Below are 16,266 nucleotides of genomic sequence, written 5' to 3' on the forward strand. Positions count from 1 at the left end.
GTCGAGGTGAAGTCTATTCCAAATCTGTAATGTTTATTGGAGTACACATGACCTACATAAACTTTCATGAAGGGCATCATAATCTACATTGTTAGTCATCGACATAGTCTGATACCTTAGTTCATTGTCTATTTACATTGATTCTGGTTCCAGATGTTTCTAAACCAGCCAAAAATTGACCCCACCCCCCACCCCCCAACTCCCAACCCCTAACCCCACTCCACTCCACTTCTCCACACTACTTCTCCACACTGACAAACAGCTTGTTTTTATCTAGGATGTCGCATAACATAACTTTATTTTATACTATGGCTTACTGGTATCAATTTACTGAAGAATTCTCTTTGATAATCAAAAAAGCTTTAAAAGATCCTACTGAAAGCTACTTTTTCTTAACGCCAATTTTTTTCTTATGTAAATACCTTAATGACAATTGATCAGGTTACTTGTAAGTATTATATATATAAGAAGATAAGGTATTAGGAAATTAATCAAAGAAATCCGTATTTGGGATATCAGAAAATTATTGGCATTAATGGCATTGAATATCTTTTAAAAAGCATCTCATTTTGATTGATGTTTTGCAATATATATTTTTCTACAACTAAAAACTCAGCAAGCCAAATTGTTTACAATCTTCACATATACTTCAAAAGTGTTAAATTAAATATTTACTATTTTAATGTAAAGGCATACCTGTGAAGAAAGCATTTAAATATAGGAGGTGATTTTGTTTTCCACAGTGAACATTTTCTATGCAGTATAGTAAACAAACCCATTTCTACTTAATTGTACCCATTTTAAAGACCTTGTCTCATATCTAATTAAAATAAAAGAACTCAGTTCAACTCTTGTGGCCTGAATAAAACAGATTAATCTTGTTGTGGGTGGGGGGCCGAATGGTTAGCATGTGCGCGCTGTATCATAAGGTCTGTCATTGAGTCAACTGGCGTGGTTTTGATTTCCCAGATGTATGTGACAAGAAGTAGGGTCGTCTGTCCAACCTTGTGGGTTTTCTCCGGGCCCTCCAGTTACCTCCCACTGCTAAAGACCCATATGCGCAAGCAATTATTGAAATAAAATCGAACCATGTGTTAGTCCCATGTGTTTGTGTCGAGTGAACGTTAAAACACATTTCTCTCTCTCTCTCTCTCTGTTGTTCCTATTTCCATTCACATGGAATTGTGAACAGATAGTGGACGTACAGAAACTTGATACCCTCACATTAAAATTGATTAATAGATCAAGGATTAACCGTAGCTGAAATCCACATTAAAATTGTTAATACATTATGGATGAACAGTAAGTAACTGAAGTTAGGGCTGGACAATGATTTCAATAAATCACAATTTAAATTTTATTGAAAATTGTTTTTTTACCATTATAAATACTGAAATAATCCAGTATATCGTTTGACTCTAGATTAAAGCCATTCCTTCAACAATATTCTCTCAAATATTAATGTATTTTATTGAAACAAAGTATAAATCAGATTGGTCATACATAAGAGTTCATACTTCAAACATCCATACTCAATGGAGCTGTATTAAGGCCTAAGATTTTTGTTTAACTAGTGCTGGACAATAATTTTTATAAATCAGTATATCTGTATATGTAAATTTTATTGAAAATCATTATTTGATACCACAATAGTCGAATATATCGCTTGACTCTATCTCTCTTTCACTAATAATTTTCTCTGAAGGAATGGGGGGTTGGATGGCCGAAGGGTTAGCACACGCGCGCTGTATCACGAGGCCTGCCATTGAGTCAACTGGCGTGGTTTCGAATCCCCGGTTGTACGTGACAAGGAGTAGGGTCGCCTGTCCAACCTCGTGGGTTTTCTCCGGGTCCTCCGGATTCCTGCCACTGCTAGAGAACCCTACGCGCAAGCGAATTATGGAAATAAAATTGAACCATATGTTAGTCTCGAAATGACCTAGTCTGTGTCGAGTGGACGTTAAACCCCATTTCTCTCTCTCTCTCCCTGAAGGAATATTATATTTTAACATATGTAAGCTTGACCTTACAATGATTTAAATTTACTTGCTTCTCATAGAAATTTGTTTCAAGGGTTTGTCACATCTTTTCGAACCTTTTGTTATGAAGGGGAGTTGGATGGCCAAATGGTTGACGCGTATGCGCTGTATCATTTGGTCTGTCATTGAGTCAACTGGCGTGGTTTGTGGTTTCGATTCCCCGATTGTACGTAACAAGGAGTAGGGTTGCCTGTCCAACCTCGTGAGTTTTCTCCGGGTCCTCCGGATTCCTGCCACTGGTAAAGAACCCTACGCGCAGCAAGCGAATTATTGAAATAAAATTAAACCATATGTTAATCCCGTAATGACCTAGTTTGTGTCGAGTGGACGTTAAACCCCATTTATCTCTCTGTTTTTTTTGCCTTGAGGCAGTATAATTGCAATAATGGTAATATATTGTGGATTTTTATATTGATATTTCAATAATGAAAATTTCAAATATCGTCCAGTCCTAAATGAAGTCCACTTAAAAATTGGATGATAAAAAATGAGTAGATGACAAATAGTTTGAATTGGGCTTATATTTTATATTAAAACTTTCTGGACAATATTTCTTGAATCACCCTGAAATCATTTCTCGATACTGGCAGTGGCGGCGCCAGGGGGGGCAAGGGGGGGGGGGCATTTGCCCCCCTATTAATCTGGTCTGCCCTCTGTTTGCCCCCCCAATAATTTTAGAAAATAAAAAAAAGTATTTGTGATACGATTCATTAATCAATACATTCTACGGTGAATAAATCCCACATCCCCACTCAGTCATAAACTTGCATGTTGTAGAGCATTTCTGACAGTCTATTTTTCAAAATTTTCTTGGCGAGGTCCCCAATGGACTCGCTACTTTGGCGTTCACAAGGGGAATTCGTTGAGGTTCGCAAGTCCGTTCGTTTGACATTTTGTTGTCTAGTCGGATAAACTAGTGATCAGGCGACGGACGGTATCTGGTCAGATCTATTTATCTCGACGATCGGTACCTGGGAATACTGTAAGACAGCATTTCCGGTAGTCTATTTTTCAAAATTTTCTGGGGGAGGACTCCCTACTTTGACGCTCGTGAGTGGGCTTCGTCGTGATTCGCAAGTCTGTTCGTTTGAAACTTAACCTCATCGATCAGTGCCTGAAATACTGCCAGGCTGCATTTCCGGCAACCTGTTTTTTCAAAATTTTCTGGGGGAGGCCCCCTACCCCTGCCCCAGCTTTGCCCCTCCAATCACCGACGGCTGGCACCGCCACTGGATACTGGGTTTAATTTTTCCTCAACACAAAAGTCTTAAGTCATTAAATATTATATGATATTGATACAGCACACATCCGGTACTAAACATCATTCAGTTATACGTTATTCACATCAAATATAAACAATTCTATAAATATCTATAAAACTTGAATATAAATATAAAGCTCTAAAAACATTTGTAATATAATCATCGAAGAACAGTTAAAACAGCCATTAGATAAAACCAATTAATAATAATAGGCTTTTAAAAATAAATGAGTCTATAATAATAATAATAGGCTTTTAAAAATAAATGAGTCTAGGTGTGTGATTTGAGCGATGTAGTAGTCTCTTCCAAAGAACAATATTGTAAAAGTTCAATAAGACTATTAGTCCAGAAATGCGATTTATGAACAGGGGCGGATTGGGGCAGGAAACCGGCCCGAGCTCCAGTGTCGGAGCGACCCCTTTTACTGACTGCGGAGGACGGATGAGGGGTCCGGGGGCTCTCCAGAGTGAAAATTTTGAAAAATGAACTCCAAATGTGCAATTTGGTGGCATATCTGATTAGAATCTGAGTTCTGCATGGGGATGGGGACTGAGATAACGTTCTTTCACTGGGTCAAGGCCGTATAACAGGTGGCCTTGACGGAGTGGGAGCGGACATGCATAGACCTATGGGACACAATTCATTTTTGAATTTTGGGATATGGGAGGCCATTTCCCACAATTTGAGACCATTCCCAACATCCCAATTCTGTAATTTCATCTCTGAATATAAAGAGTTAATAAAAATGTCAAGGAATGTTTAACACCAGCCTCAGGAAATCGTCTCGCACTCATATTCAGCCAGCAGACCAGTTATCATCAAATTTTGCTGAGACCTTAAAATTGAATTTTTTTGGGAGTTACAAACCATCGGCAGACGTTTCCGTCGTATCCCCATAAACAGAGTGCAGGTGACTTAATAAGTAGTAAATTTGCTGGCGACAGTGTCGGGTGAATCCGATGAAATTTTCGGATTGCAGGATTCCGAATTCCGGCCCACACCCAGCACACCCGGCCCAGGAAGTCTATTATACCAGCCCATTTCAGACTCCAGTGATGGCGTGGCGACTGTTTAAAGCTACCGGCCACATACAACATGATCATCATTGCTCCATGGCCGGTCCAAAAGGTTTTTTTAGACGAATTGGACAAAATTATTTTTTTCATTTTTTGTCTGACCGGCCCGATGGCCCAATCCACCCCCTGTTTATAAATTGAAATTCCATCGATCTATGTTGCTGCCCATGTAAATAGCCACTTTACCTATTGTCTTTCTTCTCACTTTGTTTTGTTGGCAGAATCTATTGATAAAACAATACATTTCTTTGAAGTTGGAACATTCCACCATTTTGCAATCTGCAGTTGGCTTATCTCTGGTTGAAAGTGTTTTTATTGTTGGATGACTTTATGATATTATAACACACTGACCACCATGTTTATTTCCACCATTTTACCATCTGCAGTTGGCTAATATCCGGTTAAAAGTGTTTTTATTGTTGGATGACTTCATGATATTATAACATGACGACCATCTTGTTTATTGTTTAACAAATTTTAATTGATGGGCCTATTTATATTCTGATTTAATCCAAGCCTTGAGATTATCTTGCATTGATATTTTGATTTTGTTTTTTTCTTTAATTAATTGTTAAATAATCAATTTGAGGTATTATTAGCGATGAGGAAGCCATGAGTAATATGCTATTTTCTGAAAAATACAGATCATGCACAGTCACTTTAAGGGATTTTTTGAAAGGTATAGTGAGGAACTGCTTTTATTACAAGTGGGGGGTTGGATGGCCGAATGGTTAGCACGTGCGCACTGTATCATAAGGTCTGTTATTGAGTCAACTGACAGGGTTTTGATTCCTCGGTTGTACGTGACAAGGAGTATGGTCGCCTGTCCAACCTCGTGCGTTTTCTCCAGGTCCTCTGGTTTCCTCCCACTGCTAAAGACCCCTACACGTAAGCAATTTATTGAAATAAAATTAAAACCGTGTGTTAATCTCAAAATGACCTAGTTTGTCTGGAGTGGACGTTAAACCCTCCCTCTCTCTCTCTCTCTCTCTCTCTCTCTCTTTTATTACAAGTGAAAGTTTATTTATTTATAACAATTCATCTTCTTTATGTTAAACTAAAACGATATAAGGTAGGCTACATTACGATGAATGAATTTCATGTGAATACTCTTAGTAAGGTTAATATATTCTTAATGTGATTTTATTGTTGATAGATTGTCCATTAGGAGACATAACCTGATATTTCTGTTTTTTAGATATTTTCGTCAGAGAGCTGATTTGGGAAAAAGATCTAAAAAAGAAGACAGTGATGTAGAAGATGTCAGTGACGATGAATTTGAAGCATTCTTAGGTAAAAATGATGTGTCTACTCAAACACATAATCCTTTATGGCCTTTGTCTAGATTTGGGACAAGAGAACTTTGATTCTAACTTATGGAGAGTGATGATTGACTAAGACGTCTGAAGCTCTAATGCATCACCATTTAGATAAATATTTGGAAGATGAAATCAAAAAATACAGTTACCTTAATTTCTTACAATTTATATTTGTAATTTTGTATTTTCAGATAATTTTGAAAAACAAGCAGATCCGAAAGATGTTTTCATGAGAAAGGATTTAGATTTAGATTTTGCTGGGTAAGATTATTTAAAAATAGGATGAATAAATGAAATGAAATTGGGCTAACATCATAATTGAATGCCAATGAAAATGAATATAGTAGAAAAATGCTAATATTTTAGATCATCTACTTATGGAACGCGAACATAAATGAAGACTGGAATATTGCTGGTACTGAATTAAATATGGAAAATTTTCAAAAGGTGTACCTGTCGTTATTTTTGTGATAATAACATACATTAGAATACGACATTCTCCATAATGAATTACCAAGAATTATTTTTGTTGAAGTCTAGTTATATTAAAGGGAATGTAAGCTTATAATTAACCCATTTCTTATGCGACCTCATTTGATCCAATTCTGGCCAGTTCGTTTCAAAATGGATTAAGAACCCTAGAACATACACCATGCAATGTGCTGTGAGGGAAATTTTACCTGGACAGCAGTGTTTCCTCAAATTCGAAGTATTCACAGCTCTTTTACTTGCACGCCAAAGTGAACATAGGTTGTTTTTTGTCCCATCCAAAGAACTAGTCACTGTTCCTTACCAGGCCTTTCATCCTTCCCCACCAACAGGTATAATCCAGGCTGGAAAATAACAAAGAACTTTCTATGTCAACTTCCTGGACCTTTTGGTCCAACGCCTTGCTCACTGAGCCACAGTGACCACCTTAAAAAAGTTTTGAATATCATGAATATTTTTGTGTTCTTCTTGAGGAATTAATCTCTATGTCAAGTTGGTGCCTGGTGGAATAAAAAAAAATGTGGAATTGTGTTCTGTGTTTCTGCCATATATAGATCACTTAGCATATATTCTGATTTTGACAGTAATTTCATTTAAACATGCAATAGTAGAAAATATAAATGTGTTTTAAGCTATGAGAAAAATAATATGCATTTCATTAACATATAAAATGAAATGGGTTTTTTTGTGCTTTCAGAAGTGAATCTGTTTGATTTATGTGTTTATTTGATAAGTTCAGACTTTCCATTAGGCTCACCCCTTTTTGAAGAAAATGGAGAACTATTAAGATAGGTCTGCCAGGAATAGGTTCTTTATGTGTTTACAGAAGAGAGGCTGTTTGATTTATACGTTTAATTGATTAGATTAGACAATTTCTATTAGTGATAGTTGAAATGTTTTATAGTTAAATAATTGGTGTATATAGTCGTAACAGGAGCTAGTATCCTTTATTTATTGTTGTTTTTTTTTTGATGGCCACATTGTAAAGCTGTTGCTATCTTCTCTAGCTGTCTATTGTTCGCCATTTCTCGTGAACACTCTGGAGATCGGAGATTTTTATACACCCTCATTTGATATTAGGGCATATTGTCGTCACTTCTGCCACACGTCAGTTTATAACTCTTGTTAAAGGTCTACAGGTCAATCATGGAGGATGACAAAGAAATTTTATTTTATTGCCCCTTATGATCAATATATATTAGGTGTTATAAATACTATATATTATGTGTTATGTTAGGTGTTATAAACACTATATGGTAGCTTCTATAGACACTATATGTCAGGTGTTATAAATACTATATAAAGTAGATCCTAAGGGCTAATTAGTGTTATATATTATATTATATTAGGGTTAAGTTGGTACACATAATCCAATAACCATCAGGCAATTTAATCCATTAGCAAATGAACTTCCTACATGGGAATATAGAAAGCTGAACGCTATATGTTTATTTCTGATTATTAGTAAAAAGCGACAGTTATCTTTAAAAGTATTAGATATAAAAATTGAAGTCAAGTAAATACTGTCATATTTATGTAAGAAATGCAGAATCATAGACACAGCTTTGTCAATCAACTGCAAAGTCACCCATGTTTGCTCTAAAATTGTTGTCGACCAATCCTGCAAGTCAAAATTAGAAGCAAAAAAAAATACTGAACTTTGTCCTAAATTCGAATGGAAAGAAGAGAATATCGCAAAATTTATTTATCAGGTTTTAAAGATTATGGGGGTTGGGTGGCTGAATGGTTAGCACGTGCACGCTGTACCATCAAGTCTGTCATTGAGTCAACTGGCGTGGGTTCGAATCCCCGGTTGTACGTGGCAAGGAGTAGGGTCGCCTGTCCAACCTCGTGGGTTTTCTCCGGGTCCTCCGGTTTCCTCCCACTGCTAAAAACCCCTACGTGCAAGCGAATGACCTAGTTTGTGTCGAGTGGACTTTAAACCATATTTCTCTCTCTCTCTTTAAAGATTATATTAAGAACACAGACTTGTATCGGCTTCATAAGATTTAACAATTTTGAATGAAATGTACAGATAACTCTGAGATATCCTATTTTTTTTTTATTAATTTACTAATTGGCCTTTTGTACTTTTCCAGAGAATTTTCCAAAAAGAAAGGTCAGAAGAAGAAGAAAAAGGGAGAAGAGAGTTCAAGTTCAGATGAAGATATTGATGGTGATGATGAGGATGACAATGATTTATCTGATGAGGAACCAGAATTTGATGAGGCTGAAATGAAAGAAGCATTTAAAGAATTTAATATGGATAATACAGAAGAAATGGACTTCAATGAAGAAGATGTTGCATTTTCCTCTGATGGTAAACTTCTAAATTTTAACTTACAATACTCTTATAAAATTACTTTAGAAATCCAACACAAAATAAATAGTTTAACAATTAATTTAAAGCACAGTTCTTGCTATTTTCATCGTGGCTAATACTTTGACAGAAAAAGGTATCCATGGATGCAATGATGAGTGATAATGAGCGCTATTCTTGGATGGCTGCCCTATAGTGTGCTCTGTGGTTTTGTACTATTTGTTCAAGTATCTTGGTCAAGTTCTGCTGGAATTTGTGTTGTGAATATGTATAAAACTCATCTATTTACCAGTGCATTTTAGCTAGAATGGATCCAGATATGTGTAAATAGTGACCATAGAAAACATAGTACGCGCCTAGAGCATGCATTTGTGGATGGATTGGCACTTTACAAATATACATTATTATTATTAACATAATGCAGGTGTCAGACTTTTAAAAATCCTCAGTCACTTTCACACAAAACTTACAAATGCTATACATAATATATCAGGGGCGGATATACATAAATTTTTTGTAAATCAGTACTTTTTATGAGAAAAGTTTCTCGGCCGTGTGCTTTATCCTTTATCTTTAGATGTGGGACAGCATGGGCACTCAAAGCACGAGATAATGATATAGACATTATGTGATATCACAATTAATGCTTTGCATCCATGAAATTGAATGACAAAGTCATTGTATTAATTCATAATAAAAATTGAAATCAAACGAAGTGTTGAATTTCTCTGTTTAAAAAGCTCAATGTGTATGTATATACGCCAAAATGACCATAGAGACCATGTGGGAGGGGGGGGGGGGGAAGATACATTGTCTCAGGAACCTGGCAAACCCCCTCCTGTAAAAATTCCTGGATCCGCCCCTGATATATATATATATATATATATATATATATATATATATATATATTATGTACTACATAAATATTTTAACAATGTAATAGATACTGATTTCAGTGTCTTGTATAAAATAATTGATAAAACCATTTTCTTTATGTAACAGCTATAATCGTTTCATGATATCCAATAAATTATAAATTATTGAATATTTGTAACATTTTATTATGTAAAAGATGATGAAAATAAACCAATTAAAAGTAAGAAGACGTTGATGAAGAGGAAAGCTAAGATGGATGATATGTTAGATTCAGAATTGATGAATTCGGGCAAGAAAAAGAAAAGGTAGACTTACTTACATACATCTGGTACAAAATATATCTTGTATCTTTATTAAGTCAGTTTGAAAAGTGTTGGTCAAAGCTCAGGAGCAAATAGAATCTGATTTATTTTGAGGTATTTTTAATGAAAGATTTGCATCAGTTTTTGCACAGATGGGCAACATTAATTGTTAGTTATTAAAACTTTGCAAATAAATGAGAAACAGAATCAGATGTGGTACAAGAAGGGGAAGAGGGAAATATTGTTTAACGTCCACTCAACACAAAGTAGGCTATTTCGGGAATAACATAAGATATAATTTTATTTCAATAATTTGCTTGCACGTTGGGGACTTTAGCTGTGGGAGTACCCAGAGAAAACCCATGAGGTTTCACAGACATCCCTATTCCTTGTCACATACAAGATGGGGAATCGAAACCACACCACTTAACTTAATAACAAACCTTATGATCATAGGCGTAGGAGCTCAAAGTAATTCAGGGGGGCATAAGAGAAAATTGCCCAAAATCAATACCGTTTTTTTCGGGCATACATATCATAAGAGAGCTTCGGGCATGCAGTGGACAAGAAAAAGACGAGAAAATACTTTTCGGGCAGTGTGGATCTCATAGAAATAAGTTAGTTATATTTTTTCTCTAAACGTTAATAGAAAAAAAAGGTCGTCGAATTTTTCATTGCCCGAAAATAAATTGCACCCCCCCCCCCCCCCGGCTCCTACCCCTATGCTTATGATCTGAAGAGCATGTTAACCATTCTTTACCAAACTCCTGAAAGTATATATGCTGGATCAAATAAATGAGAAATGGCATCATCTGTGGTAGAGAAGTTGATCAAATACCTTATAGAGCATGTTTTATATTTGACAGTAAAAATATAGAAGATTTATATGCTGCAGCAGAGGAATTTTCAACTGTTATGGATAGTAATATAGATGATGTTGATGTAGAAACACTAGGATCACAAGCTTTATCTAACACAGCTAATAGTGGTAAGTTAAACATAGTGTCATTAGTGTTAAGTTATATGTGGTATCATTAGTGGTAAGTTATTCACAGTATCATTAGTGGTAATGTATATACAGTATCAATAGTGGGAATGTATCAGTAGTGGTAATGTATACACAGTATCATTAGTGGTAAGTTAAACACAGTATCAATAGTGGTAATGTATACACAGTATCATAAGTGGTAAGTTAAACACAGTATCAATAGTGGTAATGTATACACTGTATCATTAGTGGTAAGATATACACAGTATCATTGGTGGTACGTTGCACACAGTATCATTAGTGGTAAGATATACACAGTATCATTGGTGGTAAGTTGCACCCAGTATCATTAGTGGTAAGATGCACATAATTTTTTTATTATCATTGGTGGTAAGGTGCACATATTATCATTAACGGTAAGTTATAAATGGTATCATTAGTGGTAAGTGGACCATTAAACAACTTAAAATACAGATACTGGCAATGTTTCGAGGAGGGTTCTGTCACCTTTATCAAATTATGTTCGTCTCCTGGGTATTCTAGAAGCTAGCAATTGCTTTAGAACGGGTTAGAGCTCCATTTATAATTGTAAACCACTTAAGACATGGTGTATTATATTATTGTAGATATAAAGCAGGTACGATGGGAAGTGGCTAGAGATAAATGGATTCATGATAAAGATTGGAAATCAAAGAAAAGACAAGGCAGTGGCAAAGGACGTCCACAAAAAGCATTTGGTTCAGGAAGTAAAAAGAAGTTTAAAGCTGGTGGAAGACCACAAAAACCTCGTAAAAAATAATACTATGTACATCATTAATAAAATCATTTACAATATTGTTATAAAATTGTCCTTTTTTATACACCAATATTTTCATGAGGACGAATTATGTTGTCGCCCCTGTTCTCAGGACGTCCGTCTAGGGGAGACTTTTTTTTAGAGTTTACAAACCATTTCAGGTAAATCTGAATGAAACTGTAAAATGGCCAAACTAGTTTAAAGCATGTAATATGTGTAACAAGGCTTTGGACACTCTAGATTTAGATGTTCAATTTAGATGAAACTTGATATAAGTCTTCAAGATAAAAAGATCTTGAAATCTAATTTTGGTCGAAAAATTGCAAATAATAATTATTATTTAAAGGAGCTAAATCGCTAACATTTGGGACCTAGAAATTCACAAAAGTGGGTCGCAACGCATATAATACTGTAATATGAATGTATATAAACTGATTTACATTTAATTGTTTCCGTTTTTAATCCAATTTCAAATCAGTTATGTTCGGCGAAATAAGTCAGCAATCTCAATCGAGTGCAAATTTCTAGCGTCTAGTTATTCTAGTCTACATAACTCCATTTGATTTGGTGCAATGTGTCTAGCCTCGTACCTCGAGTCACTCAATACAACTGGGGCTGAAGCGCATTATGGTACACGTTACGGACTTAGGTTCTTTAATCAGCGTAGAATTATTAACACATATAGTAGGCTCTTATCAGATGACAATAACTGACAGGAAGAACGGTAATTGATTTTGTAGGTTAATAGAGATAATATTAAAGTTATTCAATGATTGTCTGGAAATCAGTGTAAATCCATGAGTACCGGAGTTGTGTGATGTTTGTTTTGTTCCAGTTATAAGTTGTTCTTGCCTCCTCCATATATTGGATCATTGGGGTTGATATAAAACTGATACGGGGAGTTTGTGGATGGGGATTACAATAAATATACAATAAATAAATATACTATCAAGGATGCTTTATTCAAGAACTAAATCTGCTTATTGCAGGTTTTTATACGCCCACATTTTCATGTGGACGTATATTGTCGTCGCCCCTGTCCGTCCGTCCACAATTGTTTGTGAACAGTCTACAGGTCACAATTTTTATCCGATTTCAATGAAACTTGAAATATAGGTTTATCACCCTAAGATCTCGGTTCCTTTCGATATTGGCATCTATCGGACCGTAACTTCATGGATTATGGCCCCTGATTGCACGAAAAATCACGTTTTTTGTGGACCATATAGAGGTCATAATTTTTATCCGAATTCAAAAAACGTTTTATTATATCACCATTAAACCCTAATGACGGTTGAGTTCGAATTTCGTGAAAATCGGCCCAAAACTGACAGACAAAATGGCCACCGTTCGTTCTCAAATAGCGTAAAAAAAATATGGTATATCAAGGTTGTGGACCCTATAGAGGTCACAATTTTTATCCGATTTTGTTGAAACTTGAAATGTAAGTTTATAACCCAAAGATCTCGGTTCCTTTCGATATTCGCGCATATCGGACCGTAACTTCCTGAATTATAGCCCCTGATTGTACGAAAAATCACGTTTTTAGCTTGTGGACCCTATAGAGGTCATAATTTTTATCCGATTTAAAAAAAACGTATTATTATATCACCGTTACACCCTAAGGACGACTGAGTTCGAATTTCGTGAAAATTGGCCCAAAACTGACTGACAAAATGGCCCCCCTTGTTCTCAAATAGCATAAAAATATGGTATATCAAGGTTGTGGACCCTATAGAGGTCACAATTTTTATCCGATTTTGTTGAAACTTGAAATGTAAGTTTATAACTCAAAGATCTTGGTTTCTTTCGATATTTGCGCATATCGATTTGTAATTTCCTGAATTATGGCCCTTGATTGTAGGAAAAATCACTTTCGTTTAGCTGGTTTTCTATCCATCGCTCGAAAATGTGGGCGTATACTGCCTGGCAGCCGCTGGTTTTTTATTTTGGCTTCAAATGTTATATAAATTATTATTTAGACGTTTATTCACATGACAAACCCAAAATCAACTCTCTAGACAGTCGGATGGCAGAGAATTTAACCGACTGAAATGCGATTCCCATTTAATGATTATATTTTAATATGGAAAAGCGAGGCTTAGTCTCAATTAACAAGAAACGTTACTACGGTAATAACAATATTTACCACATATTGTCAAAACTGCAAACTGGGATAACTTGGCTTAGAATAAAATAATTTGAATGAAATATTCAATATATTAATTTTGAATTATTATAGCAAAAACGGCCTGCTCTTTAATTTTGCTTCTTAATATTGATAATAATAATAAAAGTTCATTTGATAGTGCTTCAAAAAATCCAATCTGACTTGCGTAAAGCATCAGGCTATTATCATTCAGATTAATTTATCATTATTAGAAGTTATTAAAAGCAGTGCTTACACAGATTTTCAAGGCAATTCGAACTGATCAGCTTGTCCCTTGTTATATTAAAATATAAAACGTATCAAGCTTCAGAGACCTAGAATAAATTTATTTGGCTCGGGGTGCTTTCTTTTCTTATATCTCTTTCCCTGGAATGATAGGTGATCCAGCATATCTGGGTGAAGTTAAAACAGCGCTACAGACAATATTAAAATAGCTGAAGCTCTAACTCAATATTATCCATAATATTCAAAATTAAAAACTCGAATTAGAATTTAATATTGGTCTATTTAATCAGTTATCTTACCGAGAAAATGTGGGACGCTAATATCCAATATTTAAAACACACTGAACATTTTAAAATCAGTACACGACTTGTGTATGCTGTTGACAAATTGGTTTCGACAATTCGAGCGCCATTGGTAATGAACAAAGAAAACCATATCCTACAAATCAATGCGGAAGTAATTCAAAATGGCCGATTCACAAATAAGAAAAAAAAAATAATTTAAAAACGTGTAGAATGGAGGTTTCCGTGACTGTCCAATACCCGACGACGACAGTATTTCTTATGTTGAGAATCGATATCATACCAAATGACAATTCTAATCATCAAATTCACTTAGAATTTCTCCATACTATGAATGTAGTGCGCGTGACAGGTATACTTATTATATAAAACCTGATTCACTCGCGTAGGAAATAGTTTCTAGGTACAGTGTATTTCTTAATTATCTTACAACAAAACCCGTAATAACGATATAATAATACGAGACGTGGACAGCAATCGTCTTTGACTGATCAGAAACACACCCAGTAATTGCATTATCTTGTGAGTAATACTCTCTGAGATTTCACATTATTCCTGGAAATGTAAGAAAAAATGTCATTACGAACTGACAACCGATTATTTCAATTAACTTGATTTTCTTTAGATCCGTGTTCTATTTAATTAGTACGTTGGCTTTATCTTGCTGTAACAGTCTCAGTACAAGCAAATACTAATCGTTTGACTTCGGTACCATTTTACTTTAGCTCGACTTAGGCACTAATTTCAGTAACAGTTTAAATGCAATGTTATGTACTGGTACAATTTGCAATTCCATGTTTCCGTACATAATTCTGATAATCCACAAAAACCTGATACTGAGAAACTGACACCTTTTTAGAGCATGTACATATACTTAAATGAACTGGAACTATGAAAAAATTTGAATATGTACATATACATGTATGATTGACCAGAGTCCTGGCTGTGAACGTGCCATACGAGGGCTGGCTGAAAAGTTCTAAGTCTGAAAAGGATAGATCAATTGAGTTGAAACAAACTGTTGCCACCACCAAGAACAGTTATTGAGTAAATCGCAGACATAAGAACTGCAACTGTAGTGTTATTATTGCCTTCGTACCAGACCCTCTTGTGAATCTACCCATTGACATCACCAGAAATGGACAAAAACGGCTATAGAGCAGTCATCAAGTACCTGCAACTGAACGGACTAACTCTTAACACAGATACATGCCGACATGGTCTCCACTTTAGGGGATGGCGGGGGATCACGTGGCTAAGTGGTTAAGACGCTGGCTCGCTAGCCTGGAGGTCGGGTGTTCGGTCCCTGCATTGGCCGAGAAGGTTCATCCAGATTTTCCGGTGTGGTTCCCCCTTGTTAGTGATGCAGGACGGAGGGTCTGGCAATGACAGCTGTCTAGTCGTTCGGATGGGACGAACAACCGAGGTCCCGTGTACACATTGGCGTGCACGTTAAAGATCCCTTGACAGTTGAAATTCGATATAAGAGTAGGCCGTAGTGCCGCTGTCCGGGCAAAATTTCCCTCATAGCACACTGTATGGCGTATGTCCGTCTTCATTTGCCCAGTTCGGAGCAGAACAGTAGGACGTTAAACCCCATTTCATTTCATTTCATTTAGGGGATGACGCCCCTTCCCTCTTTCCACGTTAAAGAAGTGGCTGTGGAATTTAAGCGTGGCAGGGAGAGCCTTGACGATAACCCGCGTCCTGGAAGGCCATCAACAGCAACCATTCCAGAAAACATTACCCGGGAGCATGACATGGTGATGGCCGATCGACAACTGACCACTCGACATATTGCCAGAGTTGTGGTCATCTCTCATGAGAGTTTCTGCAAGATGGGTGCCAAAGTTTTTGACTGCGGATCTGAAACGTGTCAGATTCCTGACTTCCCGTGACAATCTGTACCGTTTTGAAGCAGATCCACCGGTTTCTAAAAATGAAAAAGGAACTAGCAGGTCGTCATTTTCCTAGTCATGATGACGTCATGTCAGCTGCGAACTACTTTTTTAGAGTAGCTGGAGACAATTTCTTCCTGACCGGCATCCAGACCTTGCAACAGCGTTGGCAAAAGTGTGTACACCTCGAATGTTACTATGTAT

General features: G+C 36.1%; 1 protein-coding gene across 1 annotated transcript in view; it reads left to right on the forward strand.

Moving 5' to 3' along the window:
- The window catches only part of LOC126820901 (CCAAT/enhancer-binding protein zeta), a 32,278-nt gene extending 20,773 nt beyond the window's left edge, over positions 1-11,505 (forward strand). Inside the window, exons 23-28 of the mRNA XM_050549076.2 lie at positions 5,576-5,670; positions 5,888-5,957; positions 8,285-8,505; positions 9,578-9,686; positions 10,550-10,671; positions 11,298-11,505. Coding sequence (XP_050405033.1) covers positions 5,576-5,670; positions 5,888-5,957; positions 8,285-8,505; positions 9,578-9,686; positions 10,550-10,671; positions 11,298-11,470 — 790 coding nt within the window. The 3' untranslated portion in view covers positions 11,471-11,505. The remainder of the gene's footprint in view (positions 1-5,575; positions 5,671-5,887; positions 5,958-8,284; positions 8,506-9,577; positions 9,687-10,549; positions 10,672-11,297) is intronic.
- The last annotated feature ends 4,761 nt before the right edge of the window (positions 11,506-16,266 follow it).

This window comes from Patella vulgata, chromosome 5, assembly GCF_932274485.2.
Source record: "Patella vulgata chromosome 5, xgPatVulg1.2, whole genome shotgun sequence".
Classification (NCBI taxonomy): Eukaryota; Metazoa; Mollusca; class Gastropoda; family Patellidae; genus Patella; species Patella vulgata.